General features: G+C 59.4%; 2 protein-coding genes across 2 annotated transcripts; both read right to left on the minus strand.

Annotated features, from left to right (window-relative positions):
* Nucleotides 1-644: 644 nt before the first annotated feature.
* TRARG1 (trafficking regulator of GLUT4 (SLC2A4) 1) lies at nt 645-14,336 on the minus strand. The gene is made up of 3 exons (XM_084863059.1): nt 13,870-14,336; nt 2,491-2,623; nt 645-778 (listed from the first exon to the last, which is right to left on the minus strand). The coding sequence occupies exons 1-3, from the start codon at nt 14,260-14,262 to the stop codon at nt 765-767; spliced, it is 540 nt and encodes a 179-aa protein (XP_084719185.1). The 5' UTR covers nt 14,263-14,336; the 3' UTR covers nt 645-764.
* A 7,205-nt stretch (nt 14,337-21,541) lies between these two features.
* BHLHA9 (basic helix-loop-helix family member a9) lies at nt 21,542-22,149 on the minus strand (the record flags this gene model as incomplete). Its single annotated transcript, XM_084862348.1, has 1 exon — nt 21,542-22,149. The coding sequence occupies exon 1, from the start codon at nt 22,145-22,147 to the stop codon at nt 21,542-21,544; it is 606 nt and encodes a 201-aa protein (XP_084718474.1). The 5' UTR covers nt 22,148-22,149.
* Between the last annotated feature and the right edge of the window lie 761 nt (nt 22,150-22,910).

Here is a 22,910-nt window from a genome sequence, read left to right on the forward strand (position 1 = left end):
CGGGCTGGGGCATCCTGGGAGGCTCCTGGGACCAGAGTTCTCGGCAGAAGAAGTTCGGGAAGAGGTCTGTGTCACGCTGTCCCTGTTCCCGTCTTCACCACATTCCGTTCGGCTCCTCCACCCTGCAATGGGCTGGGGGGGGGGGGTGTGTGCAGGTGAAGGGTGTCTGTCGCCCCTGCCCAGGGCGGCTGAGGTCCGTGTGCCTGCAGGGCGTGTGCTGAGCATCACTCGGCCTCTGAGGCCAGGGCACGGCCAGGATCGCAGCAGGCATGTGGCACACGCATGCAAACAGTCCTCTCCATCCCTCCTCGAGAAAAATGCAAAGTTCCAGAAGGATCCAGAAAGTCCGGCGACTCTGCGCCCGGCCCTGCGGGCGTGTGCTGCTCTCCCCCGCCCCCCCACGGCTCCTCCTTCGGTGCAGCTGGTTTCTGCTCCTGCTGGCAGGATACGCTGCTCGGCAGGTGCCAGGAAAGTGTGGGGATGAGGAAGAAGCCAGAACACGGGGGCACATGCCAGCCAGGCTGTGTCCATGAGGTTAAACCACACTGTCCACTGGCTCGAGTCCGTTTCGTGTCCTCCCTTCTTCCTCTGGCTTTTCCCATCTGGTGTGGACGGCGGAGTGGCGGAGGGTCCCTCTGAGTTCGTGCTTGTGGAGCCTGGGGACAGGTGGGCCCCTGGCAGCCCCGTCCTGTCCTCCAAGGGGTGAGGGGGGGGGGGAAGGCCAGCGGGCCAGGGCTGCCTCTGCCGGCCGAGCCTGGACACGTCTATGTCTTCTGGACTGCAGAGAGAAGGACGGTTACGGCAGGACAGAGCTCAGAGCGTGGGGCCCCGGGCCCTGTTCCGAGGACTTGGTGTTTGTTTCCTCATGGGAGAGGGCAACAAGGGACCCCCTGGTTGGGGGCTCTTGGTTAGAGCTGACCTGCCAGGGAGCGGACGGAGTCCTGTGGGCCCTGACCGCAGAGCATCTTTGCTGGGATTTCCTGGTGGAAATCCCTCTGCCGTTTTGAGTTCGGTGGTTGGCATGTGCCATCAAAAGAGTCATGGCTGCCCGGCCAGAGTGGCTCAGTAGGTGAGCGTTGACCCAGAAACTAAGAGATTGCCGGTTCGATTCCCGGTCAGGGCACATGCCCAGTGGAGGGCTCAATTCCCAATGGGGGTTAGGCAGGAGGCATCTGATCAGTGGTGTTCCTCTCTCATCGATGAGTCTATCTCCCAGCCCTCTCCTTTCCTCTCTCTCTAAAATCAACAAAATGTATTTTAAAAGGAAGAGTCGTGGCCAGCAGGACCAGCAGCAGCAGGCCAGAGGCATTGTGGGTGATGCTGAGGCGAATGCCCGGGCGGAGGGCTCCTGCCTCTCCCATGCCCGCGCGTCCGCCAGGCTCGCGGAGGTCACGGAAGATGCTTCCATCCAGGCAGAGAGGAGCCCGCGGGGTTTGAACCCGGCAGGCTGGCTACAAGCCTGACCTCTCCCCTCGCCTCAGTGGCCACGGTTGCCCATGACCCCACGGCTGAATCCCAGGCTTTCACCCCACAATCTAGACCAGTGCCTCCCGAACCCGAATGATTGGCTGGGAATCTTAGTAAAGATGCAGACTCTGACTCGGGGGGTCTGGGTGGGGCCTGAGAGTCTGCATTTCTGACACGTTCCCGGGGTCAGCAGCCACGGCCGCTGCTCCGTGGGGCCCGTCTAGGGGAGCAAAGTCTTTAGGGGAAAGCCTGGGCTGGTCACTGCAAGGGGCCGAGATCCCTGGCGGCCTCCGTGTGTGTGTGTGTGTGTGTGTGTGTGTGTGTGTGTGTGTGTCTTTCTGTCTGGGGAGCTGCATGGGCCTTGTGAGCCGCTGGAGTCACCCTTGGAAATGGCTCTCCTCCTTGGAGAACTTCCGGGGTGCTCACAGGTGTGTTCCTCTCTGACTTCCACCGTGTGCGTTGTTTACTTCCGGCCTGGCCTGGCTGTCTCAGCGCCATTTATGAAGACGGACACATCCGCCATCTCTGCGATGCTCACAGAAGCCTCTGCCCACGGCCCCCACAGGAAAGCCCCTAGGGTTCAACTAGCCACCCCCGCCTCTGGCTCCTGGGCCTGTGCTCTTTCTTTTCTTAAAAATATGCTTTTATTGATGTTTAGAGAGAGAGAGGAAGGGAGAGAGATAGAAACACCCAGGAGAGAGAAACATCGCTGGTTGGCTGCAGGCTGGGCATCGAGCCTGCAGCCTGGGTACGTGCCCTGAGCGTGACCTCTTGGCTCCTGGGTCACGCTCTTGCCCCCCCCCCCCCTTTCCGCTTAACCCACTTTCCAGGAACAAGACGAGGCACAGGGCCAGCCTGCTCCGCAGGCTGCTGCCTGGAACGGAGCTGCTCTTTGGGGGCGAGAGGCTGGGCTGCGGTCCCACAGGCTCTGACCTCCCTCCTCTCCACCCCTCCACCCCCCCCCCCCTGCCCCTGCCCCAGAGGCCAGGCCGCAGCCGTGGCTGCCACGCGGCTGGGACTCACCTGCAAAGTTAATGCTCACGGTCACGATGATGATGATGATCCCCATGATGATGAAGGTGATGCTGAGCAGCCGGGCCAGGCGGCCCAGCCTCCGGGCCCCGTCTATGTCCCCCTGCTGCACGCTACTTCGAGACTGCGGGGAGAGGGAGGGTGGCAGGGGCCTCAGGGAGGCTGTCCTCACAGTCCGGAGGGGGGAGGGGGGGCGCTGGCCCGCTGCAGCCCGCACGCACTCCAGCCGCCCCCCAGAGGAGAGGAAGTGGGCTTCTCCCTGAGAAGTGGCCTGGACTCAAGGGGCCGGACCCTCACCAAGCCTGGCGCTCGCCGGCTGAGGACAGCTGGAAGCAGAGCCAAGCAATGCAGAGCCGCAGGGTGGTGGCGTGGAGACCCAGGGCCTGAGAGGGCGGCCCAGGTCCAGGCTGCACGGAGCTGTGGGACCAGGTGCACCAGCCCCCCCAGCCCCCAGGCCTGGGCCCACCACGGCGGCTGCACCGAGAGGCCAAGGCAGTGCCTGTGGCTGTCTCCGTTCCTCTGTGAGCTCCCTCTTGCCACAAAAGAAAAGAAAAAAAAATCCCCGGCTCTCCCTTCCCAGCCAGGAACCACGTCCTGGTTCCGCCAAGCCCGTCCCGGCTCCCACAGAAAGGCAGGGTCTTGGGTTTGAAGCAGGAGGGCCGGGCCGGGGAGCCGCCCTCCTCCGGGAGCTGGGTGTCGCCCGGCCCCATTGAACGTGGTGAGGTCGGGTGGGTGAGGGCGGGAACAGAAGGCGTGCAGGGCGGCCCAGCAGGGGGTTGTCCCAGGCATCGCCACCTTCCTGTGCCCCTGCCACCTTCCTGTGCCCCTGCCACCTTCCTGTGCCCCTGCCACCTTCCTGTGCCCCTGCCACCATCCTGTGCCCCTGCCACCTTCCTGTGCCCCTGCCACCTTCCTGTGCCCCTGCCACCATCCTGAGCCCCTGCCACCTTCCTGTGTCCCTGCCACCATCCTGTGCCCCTGCCCGGAGCACTGGTCAACTTGCTGGCAAGGGCTGGCCCGTGACCTCCAGCTCTAGAACTCCGGGGCGTTTGACTTCTGAGGGTGTGGCTGCCTCAGGCCACTTAGTTGGTTATTTGTTTTCTGATTCTCCGAGACCCCTGGGTTCAGAATGGACATGCGGTCAGGTACCTTGATGGTGACGATTTATCCAGCCCTTATTTTGTACCAGGCGGCTGGCTAAGGACTGGACCTACATTATCTCATTCAGCCTCAGAATCACCCTAAGTGGTTGGCGGTTGGCAGTGTTGCCCGCCTTTTTTTCTTTCTTTTTTTCTTTTCTTTTTTAACTCTTTATTATGGACCTGTCTAAAACAATCGGCGCAGGAGAGCAAGGAGTGATTCCGTTTCGGTCAGTATCGGTGTTTCGGACTCTTGAAGAAACTGAAGTTCAGAGATGCAACCCTCGCCCTCTCTGTTCTCTTTGTGCGGGCGACCCCCTGCCCAGGGTCCTGTCCGCTTCCCTCTCAGAATTCTAACCCCGCCCGCTCCCACCCCAGCCCAGGCTTCCCTGCCTCAAGCGCCTCCGAGGCCAGCCCCACGCTCCGGGCACAGCCTCGCTCAAACTCGCTTTGCTCACAGCCATAGCTTCCGGCTTCCCGGCCCTGCTCCTGGCCTTCACCCCTCCTTCCACCTGCCCACGCCCCAGTTTCTGGCAAACCACCGGACTCATCCTGCTCTCCTTCCCCCCGCCCCGTCTCATCAGCTTGGGCTCCTCGTCAGTGTCAGTGCATGTCCCCCTCCAGGTCCTTCGCAGCTGCCCGAGCTCCAGGCACCACTTCTGTTCACACCGCGAATGCAGCCTCCTGCAGACTCCCCCCCACCCCCCACCCCCCGCCCCTCTTCTTCTCCTTCCTGTTCCCCAAACCACATTCCGCTGCACAGACCACGCCAGGCCCTGTGCGGGCCCCGGGGTGCAGCAGGGTGCTCGAGCATCCCCCCGTTCCTAGCTCACGGCCCCATGGGGATCCCACAAAGAGAGGTAAAGTTGGGACGGTGGGTAGTGTGACAACAGAGAGGGGCCTGGTCCTGTGAGGCCTTCTGAAAGAGCAGAGCCAGAGAAGGATGTTTGGATGGAGATGTGAAGGATGAGTAAGAACTAAGTAGACCTTTGGTAAGGGGGAGAAGAGGATTCCAGGCAGAGAGAAGAGCAGGCACAAAGACCCTGAGGGGGGGAGCCGTGAGTGGCAAACGTGTAGATGTTCCGTGCGTCACTGTCTGAAGGAAGCAGGAGGGGTCGGTGGAAACCACCCGTGTGGGTGGAACTGAGAGAGTGAGCAAGAGGCGGTGGGTGGGGCCGGGCCCGGCAGGGCTCTGCCCACACAGGAAGGAGGCTGGCTCTTCCCCAGAAGCAGTGGAGCCAGGGGAGATGGGAGGCAAGGGCAGAGGGATGTCTCCAAAGGCCCCTCTGGCCGTGTGCGGTCAGAGAGGAGGCAGCGCTTCAGGAGCTGGTGCAGAAGCTCAGCAGGATGATGGTGGCTGCGTTCCTACCTCCCTCCAAGCCATGTGTCTCCCCCCCACCCCACCCCACCCCCTGTCCACAGACCAAACACTACAACCAGGTCAGCGTTGCTTTTTCTGACTTTACCCTCTCCCGTCGCCTCCAGGCCTCGCCAACCTGAGCCACTCGGGGCATGCCCACCTGTGCTGCTTCTCCTGCCTGCGTTCCTGCCCCCCACACCTCCTCCCCAGCCTGCAAGCGCTGGCTCCAATGCCACCCCCTCTGAGAAGCAACCAGGGTTCCTCCACCCTCACCGGAATCATCATGATCCCTCACATGATTGGAAAATGTACCTGTCTCAGGAGGTATGTTAAATGCTTGCCATCCATTAGAGCCGTGGTCGGCAAACTGCCGCTCTTTGGCCCCTGGAGTGTGGCTCTTCCACAAAATACCACTGCCTGGGCAAGTCTATTTTGAAGAAGTGGCATTAGAAGAAGTTTAAGTTTAAAAAAAAATGTGGATCTCCAAAGAAATGTCAATGGTTGTACTGTTGATATTTGGCTCTGTTGGCTAATGAGTTTGCGGACCACTAGGTTAGAGCAAGGGTGGGGAATGTTCGGCCCCTGGGCCTTCAAAAGCCCACGAAATCATTTGGTCTTGCCCTGCCATGGCATTAGAGGTGAGTTAATTTAAATGTTTGACCAAATATAGCTGCTAATTTTTAAGTGGATAATTTTGTATGTCCTGTGAATGATGTTATAAATGTCCCAATGGCCCTGGGCAGAAAGAAGTTCCCCACCCCTGCCCTAGAGCATTTCACCCTAACCCCATATGAGTTAGGGACTGTTACTAGGCCATTTACAGGTGAGGAACTGGAGCGTGCAGGCATTGTGAGAGAAGCAACCGGAGAAATGGAGTAAGGCCAGAGCAAGAAGGGCCCTGGGCCTAACTGGTTTGGCTCGGTGGATGGAGCATTGGTGCTGGGACCGAAGGGTCCCGGGTTCAGTTCCGGTCAAGGGCACATGCCTAAGTTGCAGGCTTGATCCCTGGCCCTGGTCAGGACAGGAATGGAGGCAACCAATTGATGGTCTCTTTCACATCGATGTTTCTCTCTCTCTTTTCTCTTCCTCCCTTCTACTCTCTCTAAAAATCAATGGGGAAATATCCTCAAGTTAGGATTAACAAAAAACCAAAAAACAAAAAGGGCCCTGACTTTTACAAAACAGAATCTAGATTTTGTCCTGTATGCATTGGGGGGTGTACAGCTGGGTGAGACATAGAGGATTTCTTCAAGACAGGAGAGAAAAAAGATCCAGTGAAGAGGGTGAGGGTGAAAAGACCAAGCAGTGATTGGCACCCCAATATCCCCGGGCGGTAGGTCTGGACCTGAGCACCAGGGTGAACTATGGAGAGCAAGCCTGTCCTTGGAGACTGGATGAATGTGGGTGCAGGGACCTCACGCCTGGACAGGTCTGCAGGTGGATCTGGGCAGGAAGTTGTGAGAGTTTGTGCCTCTGGACCTCAGGGGTATCAGTGACCATGGACCAATGTCATCCAGCAAGAGATGGAAGAGAAGATGGGTCTGGCATGAGGAGGGGCATGGAGTGGGGCTTAGGCAGCAGCCCTCCTGGACATGGCAGGGCCCCACCAGGAGCCGGTGTAGCCTCCAGCCCCCTAGAAGGGTCATCTGGCTAAGGGTACAGGCTCTGGAGCCAGACCCGGATGCCTTCCCAGCTCCATCCTTAACTGTGTGACCCTGGACACGCGGCTTACCTTTCCTATGCTTTATTTCCTCATCAGGCAAAATCAGTACCCACCTCATCTGGTTGTGGCAGGATTAAATGAGATACTATAAGTTGGGGGGCTTAGCTTGGTGCCTGGCAATAGTAAGTGCTCAATACATATCGTAACGAGCCCAGCCAAGGTGGCTCAGTGGTTGAGCGTCGACCTATGAACCAGGAGATCAATGATTCTCTCTCATCATTGATGTTTCTATCTCTCTCTCCCTCTCCCTTCCTCTCTGAAATCAATAAAAAAAAAGATACTAAAAATAATAAATATAGCAATGACATATGTTTGTTGTTATCCCTTCCTTGAATCTGAGAAGGGAATAGGATCATAACCCGTGAGCCTTAGCAGAGGAGGGCAGGCCTGTTCCAGGAGGGAAGGCTACCTGGGGAGTCTCGGTGAAAAGTACCCAGCATTCCTTTCGCGTTCAGAAATGTCCCAGTTAGGGTGCGAACCACACGATCGCTCTGAGTCAAGGAACCTACCGCTCCTCCGTTTCCTCTTTCTTCCCTCCGCCTGCTTTCTCCCGCCCGCCCCCAGCTTGATTGTGATGGCAGTGGAGTGGGGGGATACGGGAGACTCCTCCTGGTACCCGTCTCCCCCAGGGGAACACGGTACTCTTTCCATCCCCATCTCTGGTGCCCGGCCTCAGCAAGGGTCCTCGCTCTGGCAGGTTCACCGGGAACAGCAAAGCCTCATTGCACAGCTGTCTTCTGTAGCTCTAATTTCTGGGAGAGGATCCTAGCATCTCCCTCCTGGACTTGCCCTCTGTCTCTCCCCACCTCAAATACCATCAGGTAAGAATTCCTGACCTCGTGTCCCTCATGTCTGTCCCTCCCTCTCTAGTCCCCATGCCACCGCCCTAGCCCACTCCCGGGCTATACGGCATCTCTTCTCTCTGCTCCACCTTTGCTCTCATCCAATGTCTTCATGACAGCCACGGGGACGTCTTTGACATACAGGCCTGGTCACATGACTCCTCATAAAAGGGATACAGTCCTATGCTCCCTGAGCCTTTACACGGACTGTCTCTGCTGGAGCGCCTTTTCTCGTCACCATTCTGCCATCTGGGCAAGAGGCATCTCCCGTTAAGCTTTCCTTGACTCCCACAAACAACGAGTCAGCCCCTCCTAGGCCCTCCCATCCCATCTTGGGCCTTTCTCTTCCTCTCTGTTAGCACCTGGAGGCTCTGTCAGTCTCTCTCTTTAAGCCTAAAGGGCAGGGACCATGCCTCCTCCATTTTGGTATCATTGAGGAAGTCAAGAATAAAAGAAGGGAGAAAAACAATGAGAGGGCCTGTTTTCTAACCACTGAACCTACGATTGGCATGCTCAGGGTTAAGAGCCGGTTCTTGAAGGAAATGAGCACCAGCCCACGCCCCCTCCAGCTCTCGGTGTGGCCAGCCCGGGTCACTAAACTCAGTTCCACCAAGGCAACCTCGGGGGGAAGGGAGGCCAACATACAGGAAGGCTCCCGGGACTCCCAGGAAGTCTGGCTTTAGGGATTCTGGGGTTTCCTTGAGTCGGGACAAAGGGACTCATGCCCAGCCATAAGCCTGGCAGGCCGGGCAAGGGGAGCAGCCAGCGCCGGAGATGAGTCCTGCCCCCGACTTTGCAGAGAAGCAGCTGTGAGTGCAGCAATGATTCAGGACCATGGAGAGAGGAGCACACCGGGCTGGCTGGGACTGAGACTAGGACAGGGGGAGGCACCAGGGAGAATTTTCCCAGTCCCACTAAGCCCACTCTCTCTTTTTAATCCACAGAACCATCAGTCCTTGCTTCCCAGACCTGCATGCTCCTCAGAGCTGGAGAGTCCCGGTTGAGTTGAGGCAGCGACACTGGGAATGGCCGAGGGGACGGGGCAGACCTGACAGCGGCGGCTTTGATGTGTGAGACACTCTATCGGCGCCCTCCAGGGTAAGTCTCACAACTGTCCTGTACGTCTTCGTGTCCTCACCTGTGCAATGGAGGGAAATAGCTCCTCGAAGAGCGGGACCCTGCTTTTAGGCATAGAAGCTCCTCACCACTGGCTGGCACTCATTTCTGAAGCCACCAGCCCCCACCCCCCTCCCCGCCCCCGTCAGTTACCAAGCGAATGGCCCATTCCTTGGCTACAGGGATGGAAGGAGACCCTTCACTGCTTTTCACCGGGAAGCACCAGCTGCTCTCTCATCCCCACTCAGTGGCCTCGTCTTCTTGTACAAAAAATGGCTTACGTCGAAGGCACACGGATCATTTCAGTAATGATCATAATGACTGTGAATTAATAGAGCATCCGTGATTGCAACGGCTGTGGGCACGGTGAGGGAGAAAATGAATTCAATTAATAGATCGGGGAAGGAAGACGGAAAAAAAGTCTGAGAGTGGGTGGGGGCTGGGGAGGATGCTGGGGAGAGCTGCCCCCCCCCCCCCCCCCCCCCGGACTCAGGCCAAACCCCAGCGGCTCTGAGGCTGACAAGACGCGCCAGGGCTGGCCCCCATTGGCCCTTCCACGGGGCCAAGCATCTCCCCGCCGGATAAAGCAGAGGGCGCTCTGCTCCGCCCCCGGCACAGCCCTCGCCCTCCGCACTGCAGCTGTTTCTGCCAGGCCCTGGCTGCAGGCTAGCCCTCCTGTGGCTGCAGAGCGGCGAAGGGGGGGGGGGGGGGGTAGGTGACGATGGACAGAGGTTTGACTTGGGTGGGGAGCGCACAGGATCGTGGACAGAGGGTGTGTTGTGGAACTGTGCGCCTGAGACCGATATCATTTCCTTAGCCAGGGTCACCCCAATAGACTCATTTTTAAAAAAGAGAGGGAAGGATCGGAGGGGGTTCCAGGGGCGGAGTCAGAGCAACTGCAATGGCGGGTGGGAAGGAACTGGAAAAGCCGAGGGGCCTGAGGCAGCAGGCCAATCACAACTCAGACCCCTGGTCCCCAGCAGAGCCCTCGGGCCATTGACCTGTCTATGCCTGGCCACCTCCCTCCCCTCTGCCGTCAGGCCCTTATTTCCCAGCAAACAAGCTCGACCTCCGTGTCCCTGGTGGCATGGACCTCAGACAGCATGAACGGCTCTCTTTTCTTCAAATATTTCCATCTGCTTCCTCCCCTCCCAGCAACCAGGAGGAGGTCTTTCTTTTGACCCCATCTCTCCACTCCTCAGGGACTTCGCCTCATCCATCCCCTCTTATTTAAAAAAAAATTTTGTATTGATTTCAGAGAGGAAGAGAGAGAGAGAGAGAGAAACATCAATGATGAGAGAGAATCATCTATCGTCTGCCTCCTGCACACCCCCTGCTGGGGACTGAGCGGGCAACCCGGTAACGGAACCTCGACCTCCTGGTTCTATAGGTCGATGCTCAACCACGGACCCACATAGCCGGGCCTCCTCTCTCGTTTTGCTTGACCATCACCAGGGTCACCGGGGATCTGTAAGTGGCCAAGCCATGGACACCATCCTTATTGGACCTGATCTGGCCGCTGCGTTGGACAACTCCCTCCTTCTTCAAACTCGCTCCTCCCTGGTGTCTCCCCTTCTTTTCCAGTTTTCCTCTCCCCTCCTGGAGGCTTCTTCCCGACCCCCTTTTCTGCCCACCCCCTCTGCCCACCCCCCTCTGCCGACCCCACTCTGCCCAGCCTGAAGCACTGTGTGCCAGAGGTTCTCTGCGAAGGTGCCGCTGTTTTTGAGCTGACTGTTGGGGCTCCAAAGCAAGCACTGCTCCTCCCTCCTCAGCGCCCTCCTTCCTCAGCCCACAGCTTAGCTTAGCACGGGCCTTCGCATCTGCTGCACCGGCTCAGAGCCTCTTGCGGGGGCCCCTACCTGTCCCCATCCGGCCTGCTCTCATTCCTTTCCCACAATGGTTTGGTTTTAAAATATGAACTGACCACATCCCGTTTTAAGCCTCTGCTTAACATCCTTATTTATTTTTTAATACTTTTTTTCTTTTAAATTCAGAGAGAAAGGGAGATAGAAACATCAATGATGAGATAGAATCATCGATTGGCTGCCTCTTGCATGCCCCCTACTGGGGATCGAGCCCACAACCCGGCATGTGCCCCTGGCTGGAATGGAACCTGGGACCCTTCGGTCGGAAGGCCTGCGCTCTATCCACTGAGCCAGACCAGCGGGGGCTGCTTTAAATCTTTAGAAGCTCCTCAGAGCCACTAGGATAGAAGTTAAATTCCTAGTCGGGTCAGCACAGCTCAGTGGTTGAGTGTTGACCTATGAACCAGGAGGTCTCGGTTCAATTCCTGGTCAGGGCACATGCTCGGGTTTCGGGCTCGATCCCCAGTGGGGGGCCTGCAGGAGGCAGCTTGAGCAATGATTTTCTCTCTCATCATTGATGTTTCTCTCTCTCTCCCTCTCCCTTCCTCTCTGAAGTCAATAAAAATATATATTTTTAAAAAACCTTAAACTCCTAGCCGAGACCGGTTTGGCTCAATGGATAGAGCGTCGGCTTGGGGACTGAAAGGTCCCGGGTTCGATTCCGGTCAAGGGCATGTACCTTGGTTGCGGGCATATCCCCAGTGGGGGGTGTGCAAGAGGCAACTGATCGATGACTCTCTCTCATCGATGTTTCTAACTCTCTAACTCTCTCCCTTTCTCTCTACAAAATCAATAAAATAGATTTAAAAAAAAAAAAAAAAAAAACAACAACCTTAAACTCCTAGAGCAGGTCCTTGCCCACCTCCCCTGACCACCACACGCTCCCATCCCTCTCACGCCACATAGACCAGGTCTTCGCCGCCGCTTCCCAAATGCCGACCACGGTGCCTGGGGCACAAAGACACATCCTCCACCACTTACTTCTCTCCAAACAAGCAGCGCGCCGTTCGAGGGAACGAACGGGCGACTGAGCGAATGCTCTGTCACCCACCACCGATAGAGCTCCCCCTGCCCCGTGCCCTGGCCCAGGCCCCCTCCTCTCTCCCCTGCTCTCCCGCAAAGGCCCTCCTTTCACCCTGCACAAGACTGACCCAGCAAAATGGAAACCTGACCACACCCCTCTCTGGCTCCAAACCCTCCAGTGGACATGCCACCACACAGGTGAGGTCTGAACACTCACTCGGTGCCCCTGGAAGAAGCCGGTCTCGAAGGACCACGTGACGTGTGATTCATGGACATAAAACGCCCAGAAGAGGCAGGTCCCTAGAGAAAGATGAGCGGTCGCTTAGGCTGGGGAGGGACTGAGAGTGAGGTGTGTGTGTAGGTGTGTGTACAGTGTTTCCCTGGAGGCCAGGCAATGTTCTAAAATAGAGTGTGGGCACGGCCGCCCCTCACTGTGCCTGTCCTAAACACCCCTGCCCTGCACTGTAGGTGGGTGAACTGTATGATAGGTTACATTTCTAACCTCTAAAGGCCCCGCAGCAAACCTGTGATGGTCTCCGCGCCTCCCTAGGGAGACTGCTGTTCCTGTGTGATGGCGTTTAACCGCGCGCCGGGTACGGCCGGCCTGTCTCGTTTCGCCCTCACCCAGCGCTATCCCGCAGGTGTGGTGGCGTCCACCCATCTCGCAGACAGGTGCACGGAGGAGAAGAGAGGTCTGAGTGACTTGCAAAGGCCACGCGATGCCTTGTGGTTCCGCCGAGCACAAAGACTCCTTGCAGTGTGCCGCGAGGATCTGTTTACAAGTTCCTCCCCACTGGGCTGGGGGCCCCTGGGAGCCGGTTAGCGCCTGGTTCCCTGCCCCTGGCCCCGTGCCCACCAGGCCGACTCAAGGGCCCGGGAAGGACATGGAAACAGGCTGAGCGTGGGCTCGCTGGCCTCCCAGGCTCGGGCCCAGGCTTCCTCACCCCAGCCTGCCTCCCGCTACCCCCACCGGGAGACGGAGCCTAGCAACTGTTTCCTCCGGGGCCCAGGGTGGTTTTCCTCCCCCAGCCCACCTCCCCTCCTGGGGCTTCTCCCTGTCCCCAAGAGGCTGGCCCTGCCCGGAGCCACCGGCTGCACCCCTGCGGCTGGCCCTGCCCTGCCCCGGGGGCCCCGCGTGCAGCAGGCACTCAGGGAGCCCCTCCAGGCCCCACCCTGAGTGCTGCCAGCCCTGGCCCTTGTGCCGAGTCCCTCTGCCTTAGGCAGCACGGGAGCGGATGGGGCTGGGAAGGCCTCCCGCGGAGACCGTGCGGGGTGAGGCAGACAGAGGCGTGTGAGGAAGCAGAGGCTTCCTCAGAGGACAGCCCGGGGACAGCAGGAGTGACCACCGCTCCGAGGGGCTCGGTGACCGACGGCTCCGCGGTGGAGTCACTCCAGACCGAGGGACAGTCTCTCCCCACCCAGACCGCTGCCCCCTGCTCCCAGCTTCCTTCGGGACGCCACTGTCTGTCTGTCTGTCTGTCTGTCTGTCTCCTGGCTAGACCTCAAACATCACGTCTGCTGACCGTGTCTGTGGACCCTCTGCAAGGAGCTCTGTCCACATGGCTCGGCCCAGGGGCGACCTCAGACCATGTGCTCACAGCCCTGCGGCACAGGAGTGCGTGAGGAGCAGAGACGCGCCCGCAGTTCCTCCTTGGCAAGCCCAGCGCGCCCTCTGACACGGTTTCCTCCCGCGGCCCAGACCGCCCCCACCCTGAGGACAGAGGCTGAAATCTAACCACCGAGGGCCGGGCCAGGACTGTCCCCAGAGGAGCAGCCGGGGGAGCCAGGCCCCCGGCCCCCCGGTGCCCGGCAGGGAAGCCCCTGGGGCTCTTGGGAGCCAGAGCTGGCACTGAGGACACCCAGGGGGCAGGGGCGAGGTGTGGGGGGCTGCCCCCGCCTCCTGAGCACACTGGCCCCGGGACTTCTCACCAGCGGCCACCTCTGCTGATAGCACAGCCCTGCTCAGGAGTGGCTGCTGGGGACAGCCCTCCCGGCCACCCCCAAAGACAAGACCCCCACGTGGCCATCTCTGTGCTTTGGCATTTAGCTCCAGGGGGCCACCCGGACCCCCTCCCCCACAGGGTCCTGTGCAAAGTGAAGAGCAGAGATCAGAGAACAGTAAGCAAACCCTCTCCTGGCCCGGACCCTCCTCCAAGGGGGGGTAGTCGGCCAGCTGAGAAAGGGGTTCTCTCCCCCAGCCCCTGGGTCCCACCTCTCGCTTCCCTGCACCCATGCCAGGGAGCACACCTGTCACCCCCCCCCCCCGTGCCCGCCGGGCCCTGGCGCAGAGGGCAGCACTCACCATGATGGAAAAGATGAGGGGGATGAGGTTGAGGGGCCAGACGGGGCAGAAGCAGGAGGCGATGGCAAGGATGAGGTAATCTTTGGGGGCCTCCCCGTCCTGGGCGTCGGAGGCGGTGGCCGTGGAGGACACCCGCCGGGAGCTGGCCCGCGAGGGCGAGCGGGGCAGGGAGGCCTCCCGGCGCCCCTCGGAGGACACCACCTTGAAGGGCAGCCCGTGGCCGTTCTGCTCCAGGTCCAGCGCCCCCGAGAGGGACTTGGGCAGCTTCAGGGGCCTGTCCCCCTGGCCCTCCACCTTGGTGAGCAGCATCTCCATCTCGGGCAGGTCCAGGGGCGAGGCGGCGCGCGGCTGCCCCCGCGCAGGGGGAGACTGAGGCCGCACGGGGTTGGCCATGCTGGCTCGGACCTTGGGCCGCTGGGGTTCCAGACCGTGAGAAGGGGGTTCCGGAGGGACCTCAGCGCCCCATGTCTCAGCCCAGCCGGGGGTGGGGGCCACAGGTCAGGGCCCGAAGTGTCCCCGGGAGAAGGGTGGGAGGGTGGGCTGCCCAGGCCCACGGAGTCCAGCGTCTGGGGCCGGCCCGCTGCCCCGCCGAGCCGCCGGGAGCCGGAGAGAGACTTCCGTTCCGTTCAAGTTGGAGGCCAACTTTGCTGATGCTGCCGGCAGCGCGGATGGGCGGGGGAGCGGCAGCGAGCAGCTTGCAGAGCAGAGCGAGGAGGCTCCTCTCCAGAGTGAGGCTCGGGCGAAGTCAGGGCGGCTGAGTGTGTGTGTGCGTGTGTGTGTGTGTGTGTGTGTGTGTGTGTGTGTGTGTGCCCCAGCAGCCTCCCTCTCCCTGCCCTCCTCAGAGAAGCTTTTCCCTTTCAGTTCTCCTCTCCCCCGGGAACCGCCCAGCCCAGCGGCGTTCTGCCCGGCCCAGCCCGCTCTGCCAGCCCGGCCCGCCCGGAGGGACTCAGCCGACCTCCTCTGCCCGGCACAGCCATGGGCCTGCTCCTCTGGGCGGGGGGCTGGGTGGGGGAAGAGAGAGAGAGAGTGGGTACACGGGGTGGGGTCTCTCCAGCTGTCCTGGGGACTGAGCCCCCCGCTTTTCCTCCCCTGGGGCAGGGGGTTGCCTCCTCTTAGCTGTCGGGAAACACGGGGCCCTGAACCTATTGCATCCCACCCCGGCCATGACCATGACCTCCACCTCCGGAGGCTTCGAGGCCAGAGCCTGGCTCCTGGCTCCTGGCTCCTGGCTCCTGGCTCCAGGAGGGAAGGGGAGAGGGAGCCCAGTGAGGGCCCTGCAGGATCCTGCCTGGACAGCAGGGCCCACTGAATAGTTTCTGAGCAGCTCACCAAGGTGTGGGCAGAGCGTTAGCCGCCTCCCATGCCCATCAGGCACCCGGGGCTCCTGGGGCACACACCAGCTCTGAGGGCCCCGCTTCTGGCTGCCTGTCCACTCGGATTCGTACTGTCTCTGTTCTCTCTTTTGTCTTCTGTGTTTTTGCCTCCTTCTCTATTCTCTACATCTCTGTCCCCAGTCTCTCTCCTTACCTTTGTAAGGAGAACCTGGAAACACCAGGGTGTGTGTGTGTGTGTGTCTGTATGTGTGTCTGTGTGAGTGTGTGTGTGAGTGTGTGTGTATGTGTGTGTGAGTGTGTGTGTGTATGTGAGTGTGTGTGAGTGTATGAATGTGTGTGTGTGAGTGTGTGTGTATGTGTGTGAGTGAGTATATGTGAGTGTGTGTGTATGTTTGTGTGTGTGTGTGTGTGTGTGTGTGTGTGTGTGTGTGTGGTGTGCAGGAGGCTGTAGTAGTTTCAAACCCTGGGGTCATGCATGATGGTCGGGGAGGTCAGAGATGGAAGGCAGCTCAGAGGTGAGGTGTTCAAACCCTTTGCTCTCACAGACTAGAAACCAAGGCCTGGGAATGGAGAGTGATGCTCATCTCAGTCTGCATCCCCACCAGATACCAGTCTCGGGTCAGGTCCAGTCCAGGGGCCAATGTGAAGCCAGACTAACCATTTCAGCAGAAAGGAATGGCTTTGGGGGGTGGTGCTTAGCTGGCTTCAGAAGTGCCGCTTCCAGCAGGAACGGCACAGGCAGAGGAGGGAGTGTGATGGGCGGAGACCGTGAAGAACTGGGCACAGGGGGCGGGGGAGAGCAGCGAGGAGCCGATGCCAGGGGAGCTAACAGAACTCCTGGAGGCAAATCAGTATTAAAAATTGTTTGTGCCTTTGAGGCAAATACTCAGGATGGATGACTATGACTACATTAAGTTAGGAATGGTTGCTCAATCCTGGAGATCCACTGTTAATTGCAACATGCAGACCTCCGGAGCGGATGAAAACTCAGGATGGATGAATATGCAGACCTCGGGGGCCCTGAGAGAGGCCCCTGCCCTGCCTGGGCACAGGGGTGGGGCGTGGCTTCTCCCTCACCTGGGCCCTCCGGAGGGCTCTCACTCACCCCAAGTTTGCACAGGAAGATGGGGCGAGCTGAGCCCCCGGCCCAGGAACTCCCACAAATGTGCCGACACCTTCTTAACTATGAGGCTTCCTGCAGAGGGTGGCAAGTTGGGTCCCTGAGACCCTGAGGCCCTCCGTCAGCATCCGAATTCCATGTGACGACCTGGGAGCTGGGCCTTGGGTGGCAGAACTCGGGTCCTCCAGCCCAGTTCGGGTCCTCCAGCCAGAGGACTACTGAGCGCTGGAAGTGTGTCTGGTCCCAGCTGACCTGTGCTGTGCGTATAAAACACACATTTCGGACACTTAGTACAAAAAGAAAAAAGAGAGAATTCAAATTATTCCCATTCATATTTTGTACATTGATTATATAGCAAAATAATATTTTGGATGCACTGAGCCCAAGAAAACTAGTAAAATTAATGCCACCTGCGTCTTTTTACTTTTTTAATGTGCCTACTAGACAATTAGAAACCCGGCTGGCATTATATTTCTATTGGGCAATGCTGGCCTCGAGACAGAATGAACCTGACATAAAGGGGGCTTTTTGACTTAATGAAAACTCAGAGAGAAAAGGCAAACCAGGAAGTCCCAGGGTGGGCCATGCTGTGATGTTGCAGGGTGGGTCAGCCTTCAGGATTTGGGAACTCGGGTTTGCTCAGCCTCCAGGAGATGCTGGGCTCATGGTGCCATCTAGTGGCCTGGTGGTGCTGAGGAGGATGATGAGAGATGGAGTGGAGACCAAGGAGAGGGGGAGAGGCAGGGAGAGGAGGCAGGGAGAGGCAGAGAGAGGGGGAGAGGCATGGAGAGACAGAGAGAGGCAGGGAGAGGCAGGGAGAGGGAGTATCCAGTTTCCGCTCTAGAGCTGCTGAGCCAACTCAGCGAGCTGCTCCAGCTCCCACTCCCTCACCCTCCAAATGAAGTCTTAGGTGGAGGTCCATGGGCCATATCCAACATTCAAAGTGAGCTGGGCCTGCACGATATTGACTCAGCACGTGCTTTGTTTTGTTTTTAAAATCGAGTTCTCACCAAAACAGGCATTTTAGGAGGATCTCAGAGCCCTGGGCCGTTCTCTGCAGAGCCACAGGGCAGCTGTGTCTTCAGAAAGGAGAGTGTTGAGCTCCTCCAACTCCACCTTCGCCTCGGGGGTCTGAGCTGTGAACTCTGCCCAGCTAGGCAGATGGCTGGCCCTCCTGGTCTGCAGGGGCCTCTCCCTGGCCTGGGCACAGGGAACTGAAGAAAACCCTTCCCTTCTCTGCCCCCTTCCCCGCTGGGCTAGGAGGTCACAGAGGGGCGGGCAGTGTCTGGCTCAGAGTGAAGGGTGGCCGGGTGAACTGGAGGGAGAAGAGAACTCCAACCAGGCACCCAAAGAGTGTCCACACCCCACTCATTCCACCTCCGCCCGCCCCAGCCTGGCTCCCCTGAGCACGGAGGGTGCTGAGCGGTGAGCAGTTGTCAACACTCAGCCACACTGGCCAGGCCCCTTGACGTGTTTTGACTTTGATTCTGCCAAACTGTTCTTGACTGAAAAGGAACAGATGCACATGACTAGAAATCTGAACATGTGCCCTTTTCTCCACATCCCGAGGACCCTAGGTCTGATCATTGTTTGTTTTATATATTTTATTGATTTTTTACAGAGAGGAAGGGAGAGGGATAGAGAGCGAGAAACATCCATCAGCTGCCTCCTGCACACACCCTCCTACTGCGGATGTGCCCGTAACCAAGGTACATGCCCCTGACCGGAATCGAACCTGGGACCTTTCAGTCCACAGGCCGACGCTCTATCCACTGGGCCAAACCGGTTAGGGCTGATCATTGTTATTTCTTCCTGCTGTTATGTCTCCTTCGTGGCTAGAGAGGTGAGGTGCTCTTCCCTGTGAGGGAGGCAGGGAGGGTGAGGGAGGGGTTGGGAGGCACAGACTTCAGGAGAAGCCAGGAGAGTGAGTGCCGGGCCCTTTGTGAGTGTGGCGTTGCTGGGAGTGCGGTCATTTATCGCCCTCCGCCCTTGCAGGGTCACCGCTCCCTCCCCGTGGAGCACGTCGGAGTGGGCCGCTGTGCTCACCGCATACGTACATCATGTCTGTCTGTGTGCACATTCATATCTTTGGGGCATACCTTTAGCAGCTCTGACTTACATATGTTTTCTCTCTCCAGGACTTGCCATTTTATGTTCCCTTCATACCTATCTTGTACTGTTTTCCTCTGTATTTGGACAAACCTATCTGGTCTCAGTTGATAACTTCCATTTCTTGAACACTCACAGATTTATCTTCTCTCCACAGCAAATCCGTCATCTTGAAGAATGGTATGGTCTTGGAAGCAGATAAAAAAAACAATCAAGCAGCAGCGTGGCTCAGTGGTTGAGCATCAACCTGCGAACCAGGAAGTCCCGGTGAGTCCCGGTCAGGGTTTCGGGCTCCAGACCCAGGGAGGGGTGTAAGGAGGCAGCCGAATCAATGATTCTGTCTCATCACTGATGTTTCTCTCTCTCTTCCTCTCTGAAATCAATAAAAATGTATTTTTTTTAAAAATCAAGCCAGGGTTCCAAAAAGCCTGGGAGGCACACCATTAAGGGTGTTCTGGCCTGGGATCCCCTAAAGCCTCAGGGAGAGGAGGGGGTGCCTGCTAGGTCAATACATACACATATGCACACACCAATGCACATCCACACATCTATATAAGCATGACCATAATCTGTGCATGTAAAGAAAAACAACCAGGATCCCAGGATGCTAGGCAAACGCATGTCAGCAGGCAAATACACAGGTGTGTGCACACAAACACATAGCCCCGATAAGACAATAGTAACCGCTATGCTGTGGACTCTAGTTTACAAACTTACCTTCCCGTGCGTCCTCCCCATATTCCAGCCTTTGTGAATAGAATATGTCTTAATGGCTTCCAGTCAGTGAGCGCTGCCTGGGCCAGGCACTACGCTAAGTGCTTTAAGTGCATTAGCCCATTTAGTCTGCACAGCAGCCTATGATGTCAGTCTCATTACGTAAGTCCATTATACAGATGGGAACACCGAGGCTCACCATCCTGAGGCCACGTGCCAGGGTGACTCAGCGGATAAGTGAGGAGGCTGAGAAATACCCTTGAAAACTGGATTTGAACCTCGTGCGTTCTCTTATTCAAGGATTTTTTTTTTTTTAAATCTTGTGTTTACGTGGCCCCCCACCGTTTGAACCTGTGGTGTTCGAGGGTGTATTTTCAGTCTTCCGACAGGAATCCACAATACGCGGAGGACTGACTTAAATTACAGGCGGACATTTCGTTGTGGGTGTGGCCCGAGCCCCTAACCCTCCCCCATGGTTGAGGGTCGATGGCACTTTCCCAGCCTCTGCGGACCTCACACTTCTGCGGGACACTCACTCCCCCACCCTCAGGGGGCCCCCTCACCCCGCTGGTGCCGCACCGGGCAGGAGAGCCCTCGGCTCTCTCGGTCCTGGAATTGAGGGAAGCGGAGGGTAAAGCCTCAGGGTGAAGCAAGGCGGAAGCGCTGTCCAGGCTGGTCTGTCGTAAGAGCGTAATGATATAGAATTAGTAACAATTTATGGGACACCTTCTAATTGCCAGAAATGGTGCGTTTTGAAGGAATGCTGGTCCCCACGGCTACCCGGAGGCAGTCACTGGGACAGAGGTGAGCGAGGAGAGGCGGGAGAGGTTAAGCGATGCCAGGGGTCGCACAGGCAGTCCGTGGACACGCAGAGAGGGGCTGCTAGGCTCCCTGTCTCCTGTCTGTGCGCCCTCAGACTGCGGCGCTGCCTCTCGTGACAGGGCTGGCTCGGTGGGCAGGCCTGGGGCCGGAGTCCCACAGTTTGCTCCTGGCTGGACCCCATCCATGACCCTTATGACCCAGAGTCACAGCCCCCCTGTGATCTGTGCCCCAGCCCCCTGCCCTATGAACTTGGGAGTCTGAGAGCCAAGTGCACCAGCCAGCAAGCAAAGGCATCTTGAATGATGGCAGTGAGCCTCACCCCAGCTGTTCTGGGGAGCCCTCACTCCTCCAGGGCTAAGGGCATCTCTCCAGCTCCTGTGGGGAGCCCCAATTCTGAGTGGTGCCACTCTTCCCCCAGCTGGCAAGAGCCCAGCTCTCCGAGGAGACCAGAGAAGGCTCAGCCTGCCCCTGGCACATCCAGGTCCTCCCCAGCAGCCAGGCCCGCCCCAGTGAGGCCAGACGCTAGCACAGGAGCATCCGTGTCTTAGATGACACCGGCTCTCCAGACCTCTCTGGGGGCAGGGGGTTGGCTGTGCCCCTCACTTCCTCTGGACCCTTGGCCTGAGGCCCCACTTCCCTTAACCTCCTCCCCATAATCCTTCCTGGGTTCTAAGGCCCCCTCTAATATAGTGGCACCGGCTGCCCCGGTTCCCTGGGGGCTCCAGCTCCTCACTGGGGGGACAGGCAGGAGTCACTGACCCCGCTCCTGGGCCCTACCTTCAGCTTCCTTCTGGGGGGCTGGCCCACACTGTTCCACTGCTGTCCTCCTGTGGCCGGCTGCAGCTGGCAGCCGTGCAGGGTCCAGAGGGGGGCTGATCACACCTCCCCGTTCCAGGCCTGGCCTCCCTGTTCCCAATATGTCCTTTCCCACGGTGCCCCTCACCTGGGGTCTTGCAGCGACTCAATGCCCCCAAGTACCCACCTGGGCCTTCATGGGGGGGGGGGGCAACATTCCAGGGGCAGCCCCCAGGCCTCTCAGGTCCCTCAGGCCCTCTGCCACCCACCCTGGGCCACGCTGAGCCCCGGCCCGGCGGCGTGCTGGTAGCAGACAGAGATGCCGGCTTCCGTTTTATTTGGCTGCTGCTGGTCCCCTCTCCCAGAGCACAGACTTGGGGCATCCGCCCAGGCAGGGGCAGGGGACCCCACACTGCGGCATCAGACCACACCAGTGCGCCCACACTCCCACACACCAGTCCCCGTCCCAAAGCACCCATTCTCCAAAACGCAGCTGGGTTGGGACAGCGGGAGTCAGTTAGAGGCACAGGAACACAAAGTCACTTCCTGGCAGGAGCGCATCGAGTCCGAACGCCAGCCAGAGCCAGAGCCAGAGCCAGAGCCGGCGGGGTGCGCAGCCCCAGGCTCGGTTCCTCCCCGCGGGCCAAGCCTCCTCTCCCCTGGGGCCTCGGCGCGGTCTCCCCGGGTTTGGGTTTTGTTTTCCGCCGTCTTCTCTTTCGCAGTCCTCCCGGCTTTGGCTCCTCCCTGCACCGGCCCCTGTGCCGCGCGGGCAGGTCGGTCAGGGGTGCTGGTGGCCCAGCGGCCAGGCCAAGGGCGCCCGGGGGCACCAGCGCCAGCTCCCCGCGGAGGAAGCCTGCGCCAAGCCCTGCGCCCCGGGCCCCGGCCGCCCCGGGGGCGGGTGCGGGGAGCAGGAGGCGCAGCGCGGGGCGGGCTGCGGGCCGGGGCCGGGGGCCGGGGGCGCGGCCTGGCGGCGGCACTCGGGGTGCCCGCAGGGCCCGCGGGGCGCGGGGCCGGCGCGCAGCACCAGGGAGAGCGCGGCGATGCGGTGGATGGCGCGGCGCAGCGTGGCGATCTTGGAGAGCCGCTTGCCGCCCGGGTCGTGCCGCAGGGCCCGGCGCAGCGCGTTGAAGGCCTCGTTGTAGTCCAGGATGCGCCTGCGCTCCCGCACGTTGGCCGCCACGCGCCGCGCCTTGGACCGCACCGGCCGCGAGCGCTTCTTGCCGCCGGGCACCTCCTCCGCCTCGCCCAGGCCGCGGGGGGCGCCGTTCTCCCTCAGCACCCCAAAATCCTTCCCGGCCTCCGGGCCACAGCCCCCCAAGTCCTTGACGGAGCCCTCGGCCCCCTGAAGGCCCCGGAGGCCTGGTCCTGGCGCGCCTCGGTGCATGGCCTTCCCCAGGCCCAGCTGCTCCGGCTCCGGCTCCCAAGGCTGGCAGTCCCCCTCCGAGCCTTGGCTCCCCTCCCGCAGGCTGGACACTCCCAGGACGGGGGCTCGTTAGCTGGGCTTTATGGCACCACGTGGCTCTCCGCCCTCCCCATCCATCCTTCTCCCTCCTCCTGCTTTATTACCTGCCTCCAGGTAGGCTGGTGAGGGAGGGACCGAGAGGAAGGAAGCAAGCAAGGAAGGAAGCATGCAGATGCTTGTATGAGGGGACCAGCCCGCCTCGCCCTCCCTGGAAAACTTCCCCTGCCTCTCTCCAGGGCCTTCTGGGGTAGCAGGGCTCCATTTCTTCCTCCACCCACCCTATCCCACCCCATAGAATGCCAAATTTGGCCTCTGGACAGGAGAGCAGGTAGGGGCACACGGGTCCTTAAATGTGTTTCAAGAACCTTTGAAGTTCTTATCAAGTCCTGTGGGCAACCACAGAGCGGATGTGGGGGAAGCAGGACTGTCCCAGATGGAACAGTAAGGGAGGGCGGACCTGATACAGCGGCCCTGCAGGTAGGATGCGCCTGGAATTCCTGGCTTTTTCCAGCTGGCAGCGAGGCTGTGGGATTCTGGGTTTGGGTTTTGATTAGGCCTTACCACCACCACCCCCCACCCCCACCACTCCTCCCTAGTTCTCCTTTCTGCCGGCAGAGCCAGGTTGAGTCACCAGCAGGGAGGATGGAGGAGATTGTCCTGGGCCCCTCTGCATCCCCTGTGGCAC

The sequence above is a fragment of the Pipistrellus hanaki genome (genome assembly GCF_964339955.1).
Source record: "Pipistrellus hanaki genome assembly, chromosome: 16".
Taxonomy (NCBI): domain Eukaryota; kingdom Metazoa; phylum Chordata; class Mammalia; order Chiroptera; family Vespertilionidae; genus Pipistrellus; species Pipistrellus hanaki.